The 16626-nt window shown below is 27.9% G+C and overlaps 1 protein-coding gene across 5 annotated transcripts in view; it reads right to left on the reverse strand.

The window, feature by feature from the left end:
• Window positions 1–16626, reverse strand: part of LOC122499365 (ecdysone-induced protein 74EF) — a 198775-nt gene that overhangs the window by 120783 nt on the left and 61366 nt on the right. For all 5 annotated transcript variants that reach the window (XM_043607675.1, XM_043607678.1, XM_043607674.1 and 2 more), the window contains exons 2-4: window positions 15271–15549; window positions 13933–14200; window positions 13729–13830 (exon numbers count right to left, since the gene is read on the reverse strand). In XM_043607675.1, the coding sequence (XP_043463610.1) occupies window positions 13729–13830; window positions 13933–14200; window positions 15271–15414 (514 nt within the window). In that variant the 5' untranslated portion in view covers window positions 15415–15549. The remainder of the gene's footprint in view (window positions 1–13728; window positions 13831–13932; window positions 14201–15270; window positions 15550–16626) is intronic.

Consider the following 16626-nt stretch of genomic DNA (forward strand, 5'->3'; position numbering starts at 1 on the left):
ATACTTTACTTATTTAATAGTCTCGACTCTTTGCTAAAAAATCTAAAATTCTAAAAAATTATCAAAAATTCAAAAATCCGAATTTCTTAAAATTCAACATTTTTTCCTCTCTTTTATTGCATTTAGCTTCATTATTTTTGTGCTTTTGGAAAATACTTTACTTATAAAATAGTCTCGACTCTTTGGTGAAAAATTTAAAATTCTAAAAAATTATCAAAAATTCAAAAATCCGAATTTCTTAAAATTCAACATTTTTTCCTTTCTTTTATGGCATTTAGCTTCATTATTTTTGTGCTCTTGGAAAATACTTTACTTATTAAATAGTCTCGACTCTTTGCTAAAAAATCAAAAATTATAGAAAATTATGAAAAATTCAAAAATCCGAATTTCTTAAAATTCAACATTTTTTCCTCTCTTTTATTGCATTTAGCTTCATTATTTTTGTGCTTTTGGAAAATACTTTACTTATTTAATAGTCTCGAATCTTTGGTGAAAAATTTAAAATTATAAAAAATTATCAAAAATTCAAAAATCCGAATTTCTTAAAATTCAACATTTTTTCCTCTCTTTTATTGCATTTAGCTTCATTATTTTTGTGCTTTTGGAAAATACTTTAGTTATTTAATAGTCTCGAATCTTTGGTGAAAAATTTAAAATTATAAAAAATTATCAAAAATTCAAAAATCCGAATTTCTTAAAATTCAACATTTTTTCCTCTCTTTTATTGCATTTAGCTTCATTATTTTTGTGCTTTTGGAAAATACTTTAGTTATTTAATAGTCTCGAATCTTTGGTGAAAAATTTAAAATTATAAAAAATTATCAAAAATTCAAAAATCCGAATTTCTTAAAATTCAACATTTTTTCCTCTCTTTTATTGCATTTAGCTTCATTATTTTTGTGCTTTTGGAAAATACTTTACTTATTTAATAGTCTCGACTCTTTGCTAAAAAATCTAAAATTATAGAAAATTATGAAAAATTCAAAAATCCGAATTGATTAAAATTCAACATTTTTTCCTCTTTTTTATTGCATTTAGCTTCATTATTTTTGTGCTTTTGGAAAATACTTTACTTATTTAATAGTCTCGACTCTTTGCTAAAAAATCTAAAATTATAGAAAATTATCAAAAATTCAAAAATCCGAATTTCTTAAAATTCAACATTTTTTCCTCTCTTTTATTGCATTTAGCTTCATTATTTTTGTGCTTTTGGAAAATACTTTAGTTATTTAATAGTCTCGACTCTTTGGTGAAAAATTTAAAATTATAAAAAATTATCAAAAATTCAAAAATCCGAATTTCTTAAAATTCAACATTTTTTCCTCTCTTTTATTGCATTTAGCTTCATTATTTTTGTGCTTTTGGAAAATACTTTACTTATTTAATAGTCTCGACTCTTTGCTAAAAAATCTAAAATTATAGAAAATTATGAAAAATTCAAAAATCCGAATTTCTTAAAATTCAACATTTTTTCCTCTCTTTTATTGCATTTAGCTTCATTATTTTTGTGCTCTTGGAAAATACTTTACTTATTAAATAGTCTCGAATCTTTGGTGAAAAATTTAAAATTATAAAAAATTATCAAAAATTCAAAAATCCGAATTTCTTAAAATTCAACATTTTTTCCTCTCTTTTATTGCATTTAGCTTCATTATTTTTGTGCTTTTGGAAAATACTTTACTTATTTAATAGTCTCGAATCTTTGGTGAAAAATTTAAAATTATAAAAAATTATCCAAAATTCAAAAATCCGAATTTCTTAAAATTCAACATTTTTTCCTTTCTTTTATGGCATTTAGCTTTATTATTATTTGAATTTGTATTCAAGAGAAAAAATAGAAAACAGCAAAAATTTAGAAACTTTTAAATATTCCAGGCCTTTTCCATGATTTCCGTGATTTCCAGAAGCCTTTTAAAAATTCCATACCATTTCCATGATTTCCAGATTCTGTAGGAACCCTGGATTGTGATGAATAATGTCAACTTTTGTAAAAAGTTTTATTTTTTTACTTTTACTTTTTCTTACTATTTTTGTTACTATCTTTTTTACTATTTAAAAAATTTTTACATTCTCATAAAAAATGAGAAGGTCTTGTTTCTATTTTTTTTACTATTGTTCAAATATTTTTTTATACGTTTTCACTATTCTCTTTTTACTCTTTTTACTTATAAGGGATATAAGTTCTAATTATTGTCACTCTCAATCTACTGCAGTATCAATTATTTTTTAATAACAACTAATTGTACAGTTTCTATTATTGTACCTAACACGCGAATGTAATTTCAATTATTAAAACCCTTAATTGAATTCAGTTTATTATAGTGTTACTCATAGTCCAAATATCGAAACTCTCGCCCCTAGAGAAAATTTTTTTTCAAACAAAATATAATTTATTTAAGATAAATAAAAGTATGTTTTTCTTAAAGTCTTCTTAATTATTTAATTTAAATAAAAATTTTCTTCGACACAAATAAAACTTTTATTTGGACCAAATAAAATTTACTTGAAACAAATTGAAACTCTTGATCGAAGAGTTATAATTGTTGAAACTCTTAAACTCTTAAACTCTTAAAAACTTAAACTTTAAATTTTTAAACTCTTAATTAAAAGTAGAGTTACAATTATAGTAATTCTTGAACTAAAAGTATCATTTATTTGTAACTCTTGTTTCAAAAGTTTCAAATATTTGAACTCATAGACAAAAAGTTTCATTCATTGCAACTCTTAAGTTAAAAGTTGTAAATAATGTAACTCATAACCCAAAAACATTAATTGTTGTAATTCTTAATTTACAGAAGTTGTTTACTTATGAGTTTCAATTACAGTAATTCTTAATTGAAAAATATTTTTCTGTTATTCTAAATCATTAAAATACTATACATAATTGCAAAAATTCTAATTTTCAAACGATTGTATTTTCTATTTTGATAGACTCTTAAACTAATTATTATAATTATAATAATAATAATTATTATTAGTATTAAATTATAATTATTACAATAATAATATATTCTTATAATTGTATTATTATTAGGAAAAATTTGAAAATAATTATTATTATTAAATTATAAAAATATTAATAATGAAAGTAATATCAGTAATCAATAGTACCCAACAGTAACATAAAATAAAAAAAACGGTGAAAATTTGCGAAAATAGAAATATTTTGCTATATTATTTGTTTTCATATATATATACATATATACGTGAAACCGGTGGGAAAATAAGTTGGATTGGCAAATTGCACGAATCGTTGGTGAATTACGTCATGCAAATTGCACACATAGTGGGGTCTTGAGTATTTTGTAAGGAATAAATAAAGCCAGATGTTTTTACTTAAGAGTCGGATATACGGCTTCCGAAAATGGAGCACTGGCATTAATTAGTGTGTTGCGACAGTATATATAGTAAACTCTACTACCGGTATTGGTTGCTCTATATATACATATAATGAAATTCACACCTTCTGACATAAACAATAATAACAATAATAGTAAAAATAATAACTGCAAAAATACCTCGTGTCTCAAATATATTTACAGTATACAACTGCGATATATTAGTTTCTTTTTTGTGTATATACTAACAAGGTTTACATATTTTTAGTGTGTAAAATTTATTGTTATAAAATCCATAACTATTGTTAAAAATGGAAATTATATTTTTGGGAGTAAAAAGTCTTCTTTTTTGAATTAATCTTTAGTCATTATTAAAAATGTTTTATAGATAGTACTGCTTAACTATATTTTAATGCAAAAAAATATTTAATAAAGAATTTAAAAAATTTAAATAAAGAAAGGAGAAAAATAAAAAAGTGCTTTAAAAGAAACGAATGTGTTTTCGAATATGTTGAAAATCTAGGACTTCCTGCACGTGTTTCTATATTCCGATTGATATATTCGATAATCCCGTGAATGAGGAGATATACTTACATTATAATACATTATTATAATGTGCCGAATGAATAAAACGGCAATTAGTGTTTATTGGGAAAATAGAAATTACTTGAGAGTATAGAGGAGAGAAGGAAATTTGCAGCATTATTTTTTTTCATATTTATAGGGTCTCTCGCGAATATTCTTTATAAAACACGAATCAAGCTGATGGCGATTAAATACGTGTATAGAGGTTCATGACTGTGTACGAGGAGACAGGGCTCACAGGTTAGCCTCGGCCCAAATCGGTATAACACTTTCACTGACGTAACACTTCACTCTAAACTGTTGCGTTGCCTTCCCCTCCAACGCGCGAACAAAACCCTCTTCTTATTGCGCATGTTATTGTCCAATATATCCGCACCTGTACAATTTCTCATCTTCACTTCCCAAAATATTGTCGGAATTACATCTCACACGGTATCATTATACACGCCTACACGTACTTTAAATAATATATTATTATCAATATTTTCTTTTTTTAATTTAAATAATTCGACATTTGCGCAATATTTAATATCAAATTCGAAAATTTATTTTAAAATCAAAACAAGACTTCAATTATTTCCATAAAATGCAAAATTCTTCAGATTTACTAAATTCTTTTGAATATTATTAACAAAAAGAATTCTTCACAAGAATTCAATTATTTTCATGAATTTCCATAAAATTCTAATAAACAATTAAATTATTTTTAAAAAGTAATAAAATTCTTCGCAGAAATTCAATTATAGTATCAATACATTTTAATAACATTGAATTAATCAATTATAATTATGAAAAGACAAGATTATTTTAAAAAATTGAAAAAATTCTTTGTTTAATTCAATTATTTAACAAATTTTTAATTAAAATTATTAAATAAACATTATTTTCAAAAAATTTTAAGAAATTCTATTTGTTAATTACAAATTTTAATTGAAAATGAAATTGGAAATTTTTAGAAAATAAAAGAAACAATTTTACTCAAAAAAATGTTCTGTTACATTTTTACGAATTTATTTAATTGTAAAATTATTCGATAACATCAATAACTTCTTTTTTAAATAAATATTTAATTTTTATTATTTTTCCACAGAAATTAAGACATTTGAAAAATGCAAATTTAAACTTTTTTTTTAATTAAACAACTTATAAAAGTATTTTGTTATAAAACATGAAGATATCGATTGCTCCGAGTCGAAGACTCGGAGTGATCGATTTCTTCATGTTTTATAAAAATTAAAAATAATTAAAAATTCATGAAAATAATTTAATTATTGCGAAGAAATTTATAAAAAATTGTAAATAATTGAATTCCTGTGGGATTTTTATTACTTTTGAAAATAATTGAATTTCTGCAATTATTTGTAATTTCTCCAAAATTGAATTTTTTTAGCGTTATCAACAAAAATTTGAATTACAAATTTTTAAAATTCTATTATTTTTAAAATTGCTAATTTTATTTTAAAATATTTAATATAGGGGAGACTGGGGCGAAAAGTTAAATTTTGCATAAATGATTTTTTTTAGAAAATATAATCCGCTTAGATGCAAATATTTATACATCAATATTGTAGGGCAACTTGTCCCCTAAAACTTTCAATAAAAAAATTTCTGATATTTTCGCATACAATACATGTTTTGTCCTTTTTTGAAAATTTTGTTTTATTTAACTTTTCGCCCCAGTCTCCCCTATTGTCGTTTTTCTTTTAATGTACCTACATTTTTTATGAAATAGATTTAAATAAATTTAAATTCTATATATTCTTAAATTTTTTAAACACCTAAACTTTATTGTAGCTTTAAAGATCCTAAGTTTACGCAAATTTGTAAATTGAATTATTGTAATTTACATTCATTGTACTTTCAATTTTGTAAATTCGAAACTATCGCAATCTTTCTTATTCAACTTCTTATAAAACAAATTTTCAATAATTGCAAAAAAGAATTTTCCCCAGTAATCCTGAAGTTTTTGTAAATTAATTAATTTAGAAATTTCATTTTCTGCAAAAATAATCAATATAACAAAATAAATTAATGACAAATAAATAACTTTTATCAATAAAAAATTAATTAAAAAAAATGTTTTTAAAAGCAACAGATACCTATTTAAAGAAATAGAGAAAATAAAAACAGAAACAAAATATCTACTGTCTCGTCTATTATCGAATTATTAATAGGAATAAAAATTTTATCGACTTCGATTAATTTTATAGCTCAAAAATAGAATTTAATCAAATTATCCGACTTGTTCATTCTAAAGTATTTATATAGATATAATATATATATATATATTTATCTTTACTCGGAAGCATTATTATTCTCTGTAAATTGAAATTCAGTGACCTCTTTTTTCTATATACAAAATATTTAAATACACATAAATTGAAATTTTTTATTCTATTAAGCAATACTTTTTAAAATAGACAAAAATGGGAGATTAATAAAATTGTAATCATAAATTACATAATCTATAAATTTCCATTTTTCAATTTCAAACGTTTCTTTCTAAAAATTACCACTACTACTAAAAATTTACTTTTTTGAACATTTTAATTCAGAAAATATCAATGTTTAATAATCTAAATCTAAATTTTTATCTAAATTTTTTTGTTATAAATAATTATAATTATTATGAATTCTCTAAAAATTTAAATTATGCGTAAAATTTTCTCTCTGAAAAATAAGTAAACAAATAATAAAAAAAAGTACAATTAAAGTGAGGGAAATAGTGTTTTGAAAAAAGGGTTAAAAAACGGAATTTATAACAGGAATCGATTTTCGAATTCTAGGATTAATTCTAGATTAAATCAAGACTTTTGAGAGATCGATCTTCTCGCACCCGTAACCTAATTTCGTCGAATGAGATTCAAGCACGCGTGTGTCTCGATAAACGCGTGTATCGAGTATTATAAGGAAACACCGGATCGGGCAAGCGATTCTCTTGCGAAATTGTTTACTTGCTGGCACATAGTATAGGTCCAAGGATAAAGGATTACGCGGTCCTCGATATATAAAACGAGCTTCGCAACATACATTTAACATACGTTTAATGGGCGCGTTGCTGCTTATACGCTCGCAGTCCTTGCTCAATAAGAAGTCTATGTACGAAATTTCCATGCGAAGTAGAGAGAAATTACAAAACGCGCTTCTATTTCCAAGTCTCTCCCATTTATATACATTATATATCATTCACACCTAATTTTTATTTTCTCTTTTCATTTTACTCCACTTGTTATAAATTCGGCTGCTTCAAATAATTTTTATTAAAATAATTAAAAATACAGGAATATAATTAAAATTTAAACTATCATAATCGAAACTAATACCAACTTAAATTTCAAATTATTAAAACTGCACAAAGGGAAAATAATTTGCTCTTTTGTTTTGTAAGTAAATTTTTCAGCACAACCATATATAAACACAATAATAAGATTCTTTAGCAATTTTTTCCTTTTTTTTGCAATATCTTTGAAATTTTACGACAAATTAAATTCACTGTGAATGAAGAAATTTGAAGAATAGAAATTGTATTGTTATATTGTAATAAAATAAAAACTTCCTTTTCCTTGCCTAAAGGTGTTGAATAAAAAAAAGTGGCGAATTTCAAGAAAGGAAAATAGTTTACCGTAGATAGCGAAACTAGGATAAGTGTCGAACAATAACAGGAAACATTCTTTATCTTTTCATGAATTGCGCAAGAAGTAGCGTTAGTGTATATAGTATATAAATAGTAAGAAATACTTTTTCGTCACATGGCATTGTTTCCAGTGTCGAGATCTTCCCTCCCTTTATTCGAAATTTACCATTTTCTCTCTCTTATTACACACTATTCATTGTCTAGGTCAGTTTTGGCTAAACGCCGCGAAATTCCTTTATTTATTTGCTCTTCGATGTTGATGTTTTACGTAAGGAAAAAAAGACGAGTTGTGTGACAGAAGATTGATTTTCCAGGGGTTGCTTTCAGTTTATTCAGCCACCCGCGATATGACTCTCATCGCAGTCAAAGTGAAGAGTAGTCTACAATATTGCTCCTGGGAAAGAAATAACCGAGGGGGAAAAATCAAAGCAAAGACACGTTCAAAAATAAGACACCCTTTCGTGTCTCCATTTCCTTATGTTTTCAAAGGCGCCACTAATGATTTAAACACACAAGTGCGTGATCGCATTGACCATCGAGAAAAAATAATAAACAAGAAAAAAAACTGTTAAATATTATGGGAAAGTTATTTCACTGGGGGAGTTGATACAAATTCTCTTGTCAATTGTATACCAACAGATGTTTGTTTAATATTTGTTAAATTCGAAACCAACAGTGGAAACTACAGTTGCTGAGAAATTTCAACCTACTGGAAACTTGGACAGTTTACAAAAAATTTAAATCCAAAAAGTGAAACTACAAATTTAAAAGTAGAATCATAGAAATAATAATTAAAACTATACTGCAAGGGAGTTGCAAGTAGAGAAGAACCGAGAACAATTTAAGTTACCTCAACTGCAATCCACAAATAAATTATTACAATAATTCAACTAGTTGGAAATTTCCAATTGTGAAACAACAATCGATAATAATTGAAACAAAAGTTCACCAACCTATAAATACATAAATTTATAAATAAAATTACAAGATCTATTGAAGCTTAAAATACAATTATAAAAATAAAAGAAAAACAGTAGTAAAACACGATTATAAAATAGAAACATACGAATACTATTATACACACCTATACATAATATTAAAATGATTTCAAAGATTACAAAATCAAAACACATAAACGATGATTGTGTAAAAATCCATTAAGGAAGTGAGAGAAAAAAAATGCCTGTAAATGATTGGTTATAACTTTCTAATTACCAAATATTTCTCGATTTTACCATATTGTCACGTCATAGCGATGAAACCGTCATTCAATACATGTAGTCATTAAACAACTAGGAAAAGAATAAGATTGAATAAGATGCGAGAAAAAAAAGTGAAAAGGAAGAAATAAAAAAAATGGTTCCCAATGCAGAATAATATTAATATTCCATACATAGTCACGAAGAGGATAAAAATGAATTCTATCTCTACGTGCACAAATTTGCCCTAGGGCGTGCGCAGGTTAGAGGTAAAGGCATTACCAGGGCCCTGACCCGATTTGCAGAAAATGTCAACAGTCGTTATATGTACCTGTGCTATCTGTTACGCATATATACCCACACCAGCATGTTCTCTCGTGACTGATACTGATTTATATACACATAAAATCCACTCTACACTTTCATATACTCTATACAACAATAAGCGCTCAAATTATATATATCCGTCTAGTTTAGGGAAATTATTTTTTCCTCCAACGCAATAATATTACAGTGACAAATGTCTCGAATCAATTTTAAACGTGACTGTATAATCAACAAACAATTCTAATTTTAATCTTTTGAAATTTTCTGTTATTAACTACTAATATACGTATTTTTACATTCCTCATACATCAAATTGAGACAAAAAACGAATCAAAGTGTTGCGAAGCAAAGTTTTGATTCGGAACTTTGCTTCGCAACACTTTGATTCGTTTTTTGTTTCAATTTGATATCCTTAAAAAAATTGTGCTATCAAAGAACATTTTTAATTAGAAAAACTACGTTCGGTTGAAAACATTATTTAAAGTTTTAATCATTAAAACTCAGTTAAAATTTCAAGTATTGGAATCACAATAACCGCCTAACAGATTTTTAAGTATTTCAAATTGAGCCAAAAAACTTATCAATACATCAACTACAATCAGTAAAAGTTTTAAGGAATAAAACTACAATCATTTAAAGTTCTAAAGATTTAAACTACAATCAGTTAAAGTTTTAAGTATTTAAACTACAATCAGTTAAAATTGCAAGTATTAAAATTACAACCTCCTTTAATTTCAAAAATATATAAAGCTTACAATTAACTGAGTTTGAAGAACTGAAACAACAATTTTTAAGTATCGAAACTGCAAACGGTTAAAAGTTTAATATTGTAACTATACAATCGTCTCCAGTTTCAAGAACCAAAATTACAAAAAAGTTCAAAGTTTAAAGTATATTAAAAATAATTAAAATTTCATCTGTTGAAATTACATAAATCCTGGTTAAGATTTCAAAAATTAAAACTAGAATTCAGTTTCAGTAATCGTAATTTTAACCAGAACCATCAATTACAAAACAATGAAATTAATAATCGAAATTACATAAATTGAAATCAACAGCGAATCAATTAATAATAGTGAATTAATTAAATTTCACGTGGGATTAAGTTATAACGTAACCGAACAGATCGTATACTAATTAATGCAAAAGCTTATAGATTTTCTCTTAAATTTCATTTTCTTTTTTTCTTTTTTCAAGAGAAAATTCAACATTCACCATAGCAACTGACAGTTAAGAAACATAAAATAACTCATGTATTCTTGAATAAACTTTCAATCACAAATTTCTGAAGCAATACGAGGAAGCCGATTACTCAATATCCACAAGATCTACTCTTTCGCTAGCATATATATATACTATATTATTGCTGCCTATCCTACTACTACGTCCTACATCTGCGGAACTTGTTTACAACTACGAAATAGTTGTTACTCGTGAGAAATAGATTTAAAACAGTGCTAATGATAAGCGACAATAATAAAACGATATAATGAATAAAGATATGTAGCTATATGTTAATTCACATATTCATACACGGAAAAGGGGGAGTAGAGTAAATTTTACTATACTTTCATAATAGAATGGTGTCTGGAATTTCTTCGCATTTCCGTCCCGCGATTTTTATAGTTTATACGAAACTTATTTTATTACTGCTTGGAGAAAACGAATAAGGTATATGTTTTACTATTTTTTAAATAAAACCAAAACTGTTTCGAACTTTTGCGCTTTTTTGTCAATTTTTACTATACTTTTGGGGTAAAAGTTGTTACAACCGAAGTACATTTTTGTAAAAATGAGTTCGAGTTCGATAGAGTAAAATTTCAAGTAATAAAAGTATAGTGTTATTTCTGATTTAAAAAAATAAGAATCACTGGAACAGAATAAATTTTCGCTATGCGCCTGCGATTTAATTTCTTTTGAAATCGAGAATAAAAATTGCAGTGTATAAAGTGCGTATATACTACGAAGGTATATAAATTAAAATGTTGATGAGATAATTAGAGAGGAAAACGGTCCTTGAGGAGGAATTCAAAGTACCTGTTTTTCCCAGTGCGGTGTAAATTGTTGTACGTGTGTGTAAATGTGTGTGTGTAATGTATATGATGGAGGGGTTTCTGGTTGGAGAAGATCTATTTCAGAATGTTCGCAGAGCATTAGGGGGAACAACTTATATGTTGTTTGGGTAGGGTCAAGGGAATGAGGGCTTTATAGCGAGCGCGACAAGTGCAACCGACAGAAAGACAGACGGACGCGCAGAGACCAGACAGCTGTGGATGCAGTCGAGGGAATAACACAATTTCCTATGGGACGCGTTCACTTGTCACGCGTATATATACGTTTATATACGTATTATATAGTTTATCTATACATATACAATTTTATGTTTCCATTACCCATGTCCCCCGAAAATTTACCACTATATAGCAAACATGATTCACATTTTCGCAATAACATAACTTTAATCAAATATTGAAAATTACCCTATAAATTGTACGATTATCACGAAATTGATTTTTTGACTTCTATTTGACAAGGAAAATAGGAACAATAGGTTCTTTTAGTTAGAATTTATCTGACATTCTATGCTGTACAATAATTTACACGGAGAAAAATATAAAGTAACTTTAACTATACTTTTATAGTAAAACATTTCTGGTTAAGCATTTCTGGTAACTTTTACTACTTTTTCTCTATGTACCAAAAAATTGTAGTCTATGGTTATTAATACTTAATTTCCAAGTGATAATACATAAAAAAAGATTAAATCTCAGTGCAAACTAATGATACTTAAATCCTAATTGCATCCAAAATATTTAATAAAAATTATTTTTTTTACAAAAAAAAGTTCCACTAATAGTAAAAAGACCTACAATTTTGTAAGTACCTTTCACTTTGGAGCGTCACGAATATTTAAATAACTACTAATCATAATATACATAATATAATTTTACGAAATTGTAAAATAAAAAAAGAGTAGAGTTGAATAATATTACTAATCTTCTCTCTCTGTTCAAGACTGATCAAACACAAGTGTAAGTAATAAAAAAGTGTGCCTAAAAAACATCCGTGTTCTATTTTTCCTTTAATAACGGATAACAAATTTAATTTATTACGAAATCTATAATAATAATTGAGTCCAAATATTCAAATTGAATGAAAAGTTTGAAAATTACGAGTTTCAATTATAAAACTATATATAATGAATTAAAACAGGAAATAGTTAAAAATACTGATGTGATTAATGCTACAAATAAATAAAAGGTAAAAATGACAATAAATGAAACCGTAAATGTTAAAGTTACTATAAACATATACGCAATAAGCATATAGGTATTTTTCTCCGTTGAAACAAAAAAATGTAAAAAGTTCAAACTATTTGCAATATTGAAAACTGAAATCAGAGAAAGAAATTTTCCTCTAGGAAACATGGAAGAAATTTTCAAAAAGATAATGCAAGAATTAACAATTTTTTCTATATGTTCAAGTAGAACAAGAAATTAAATATTCAAGTGGAGAAGAAAAAGTGAAAACTAAAAGTAGAAGGAAAAAAAACGTTCGTTTTTAAAAAGTTTCTTGACGCTCTGCTTATTGTTTTAGTGCGCATTTGAAAAACTCAAAAACCCAAGGATCGATCGCTGAGCACGCAAACGCGCGATTGATGTGAGGAACCAAAAAGAGATTGTTCCGCACTCTACCCAAGGCGAAAGTGACACAAGCAAGATGAATACACACTCTTCTCGCTTTTTTTTCCTTCTCTCCCCCTTAACCGTCATTCTACCAGACTCCTTAGTTTTTATTCTTTCTTTTGTTGAAAAAACAAAAAAAATCCACTCTATTGAAAAACAACTCCTCCTTTGACCAAAATTCTAAATTTTTCCCTGTATTTTTATTTGAAAATGAAATTAAATAATAAATAAATTAATTAATTAATGAAAATAAATTGTTAAACAAATTCTTTAGAATACTCTCAAAAAATAGAAAAATAATTTAAATGTGAACGTGAAGAAGAACTAGAACAAAAACGCCAAGTGTTTTAAAAAACTACATTTTTTCTATTTGGGATAATGAAAAATAGCAATAGAAAAAAATGATTAACATCATCGAGGGAGTAAAATTGCAAAGGCAGAATATTACGAAACGACTGTAAATTGTAAGAATTGGGCCACGAGCATAAGACGGTCGATTATGTGTGAGCGCAACTCTCTGTGCGTGCCTCCGTATATATATTTTTCAAGTACATCGTCGAGCGAGCAATTATTATTGCCAACGCGGATGTCTGTTCGCGATTCCTGAGGCCTTGGCCGGTTTTCCTTTCAAAGTTAATAACCAGCTAATCGTCGTATTTTTCTTTCCTTTTTCTTTTCTAATTAACAACTAAAAATCAAGTCGAAATTTTCCTTATCACTTATCGACACTAGGTAAGCTGGTATGATAAAACAGTCTTACCGACCAATGATAATTTTATTTCTAGTCGGTAAATTACCCCCTTGTAAATTATCTCGTCGGTAAGTTATCGATAATTGTTCAACAATCGGTAAAGTAGATATAGAAGTGAAGTAGTTCGAGTAAAATCTCACTGTCGATAAAACAGTGTACTTTAAATACTTCTCTTGACTGCTTAAATTTGAAATTATTTATTTCCTACCTTTACTCGTTTCTGGCTGAATGTTCTCCGTTTTGATTTCCGCCCTCGTCGCGTATGGAATTGAATTCTGCGATGTTTGCGTCGTTGGAGTTGATAATTTTTCTGTAATAAAATAATAAGCACGAAAGGGAATTAATGTTTGTTTGTCCATAGCAAAGGAAAATAGATTTAAAAACATTTTTGTTTTTAGATAAAGTGTCTTACCTGCTAGGAGAGGATTTGCGGCAGCGATGTTGTACCTTTGCCGCCTACACGATAACAATGAGGCAGTTGTTGAGGTGGGTTGATTGGCTTCCGCCAAATCTGCTTGTAATTCTCGAAGGAACGTGTCCAAGGTGTCAAAGGGCTCCTCGCCATTAACACCCGACATTCCTTCAGCCTCCTCTGTTGTGCCAGTCGGAGGTGCTGGAACTCCCACAAGGGCGCTTAGTTCCATTGCCGAAAATTCGACCGGTTGCCCTGTAGTACTTTCCTGCAAAAAAAGAAACAATTTTTAATAATATTCTACAAATAGATCCAAGAAAAATAATCCTATACACAACCAACCTTTCTAAAACTTACTAAAAATTAATAGAATCCTTTAAATGAATCCGTACTTTTGAATTAGCAGAAAATTACTAATTTAAATTTAGAATAAAATTAGTTATGCAAGTAAAATTAGAAAAGTTTTCCTTTCTCGAAAAACTAAAGTTAAAATCTCCCTTTTTCAAAATAATAATCTTGCAAATAATTAATCACGAAATTAACATTTTATTACATTAATTATCAGAGTAATTAAATAAATACAGGCAGTAATGGTATTTGAAGAAAAACAGCATTAGGTCCTTGGAAATATAATTCTAAAGCTTTAAACATACATAATAAAAATTCCAAGGTCGATAAAGATGGAAATCTTTCAGTGAAAACATGAATTTGTCAAGAGTACCAACAAGAGAAGAAAGAAATCTCGTCATGTCACTTTAATGTGCGAGAAAACTCGACGATATTAGATTTACAAATAATGCAACAAGAAATTAATGTCAACTGTTAATGTTAGTTCACTTTTTAAATCAATCTAAATTACCAAGTTTCATAAATTATACCACTTCTAGTGTAAATTTTACTATTTTTAAAATTTCAACTACTCGAAACATTATTTATTATAATTTACACTCTAAATCTGAATCAGTGAAAATTTCACTGATTTCAATTCAGTGGCCCAGTTTTCTTTGATGAATCAGTGGAATTTCACTGACAATCAGTGGTTTTTACTGATTCTCAGTGAAATCCGACTGATGAATTAAAGAAAACTGGGCCACTGAATTGAAATCAGTGAAATTTTCACTGATTCAGATTTAGAGTGTAACTAATTAATTTTTCCTATTAAAAAAATGTGACCAAATAAAAACCAAATGATTTTGAAAACATTTTGAAAAAATCCTTTGATGGATTATTTTAATCCTTGTGAGATGGATTGAAACTTTGCAGATTATTTTAACCCATTTTGGTGTTAAAATAATACCCCACAATTATAAATAATAAAAAATATAATTAAGGACTCACCTGAAGACATTGGGTGAGATCAACCATCTTGCCGTCGTTGTCAGGGCACCAGAGTAATTCGTCGTCGATGAAGGGCATGTTTGACTCCTCCTTGGGTACGAGGGTGGAGGTCAACGTATGGGTTTGAGATACGGGGACCGGCATCGGGACCCGTTCCCAGCGACGGGGCCTTTTTAGCCACCCCCGCGCCTTCTAACATCCAAAACCACCTCTCAATCACCTGTCCCTCTCTTCTATTAATCACCCAAAAGGGTCTTGCCTCTTACCTCTCTTCTGTCCCTGAAATCAAAAGAACAAAATTTATAAATTCTATACAAAATTAACACTATCCTAGTGCGCATTTCTTTTTTTTAAATAAAAGAAAAAACTTATATAACAAAAAACTCGTATGGCAGTTGCCCAGCAATTATTTCCGTTGAAACGTGCGCGGGGAAAAAAATAATCATTTCCGGAATTCAAGTTCATTATAATATAGGAAGAAATAAAGGACAGTAGTATGAGTTTTTTTTTGTCTTGAAAAAGAAATTTGTTCCAGATTACTTCTCCAGACATTGATTAACATTTGTATATAAGATGTTTGACGTGAATTTAATTTTTTTATTGTCGATTTTTCATGCGGAATGTGCAATGTAGAAAACTGGTTTTGCGAGTTTCCTCAACTAATAAGTATATACGGCGATATATTTAAAATAGACAGCAAAGAAGGAGAGGATGTTAACCTCCCCATGGTTGGAAACTTTCTTTCTCGGTTGCTGGGTGCAATATTACGTAAATGCCCCCACGTATTTAGAGGCTGTGTGTATACGTGCTGTATAGAAAATGCAACGCGCGCCAACGAGAAGGCCTAAGCGCGTGGAGGTTACGCGCTCGCACAGGAAGTGAAACAACCTGCAGCAGCAGAAAGAAAGTTTTCACTTATTCGCGATGTTTTCACTTTCATGGAAAAGGCCTGGCCAGTGAGTGTGTGTGTGTGTGTGAGCTACTATTATAAGAGGCCTATCTAACTATTGGCATCGTCTTCATTTTTTTTCCTTTCTTTGATGCGAATCTAATTCAACGGCCGTTGTTGCCCGTCAAACATAATTAAGCGATTCATTTTCCATTGCGCGCGCAAAAATGATGCCAACGAACTCATTCCATCTCTTCTTTTCATCAACAATATGTATATATATATATATATATATATATAAACAACTTTTACCTTCTCTTTCATAAGAGCTTGGCAAATTATTCTTTTCCATTTTCTCTTATATCATCCCATCCAATTCAAAATTTAATTGCAACGAAAAAATCTATAATCATTATAATGGTGCGCCTTTCATCATGAAATTTCACTCAGTAAAAATATATGGTCTA

The sequence above is a fragment of the Leptopilina heterotoma genome, unplaced genomic scaffold, assembly GCF_015476425.1.
Source record: "Leptopilina heterotoma isolate Lh14 unplaced genomic scaffold, ASM1547642v1 Lhet_167, whole genome shotgun sequence".
Taxonomy (NCBI): Eukaryota; Metazoa; Arthropoda; class Insecta; order Hymenoptera; family Figitidae; genus Leptopilina; species Leptopilina heterotoma.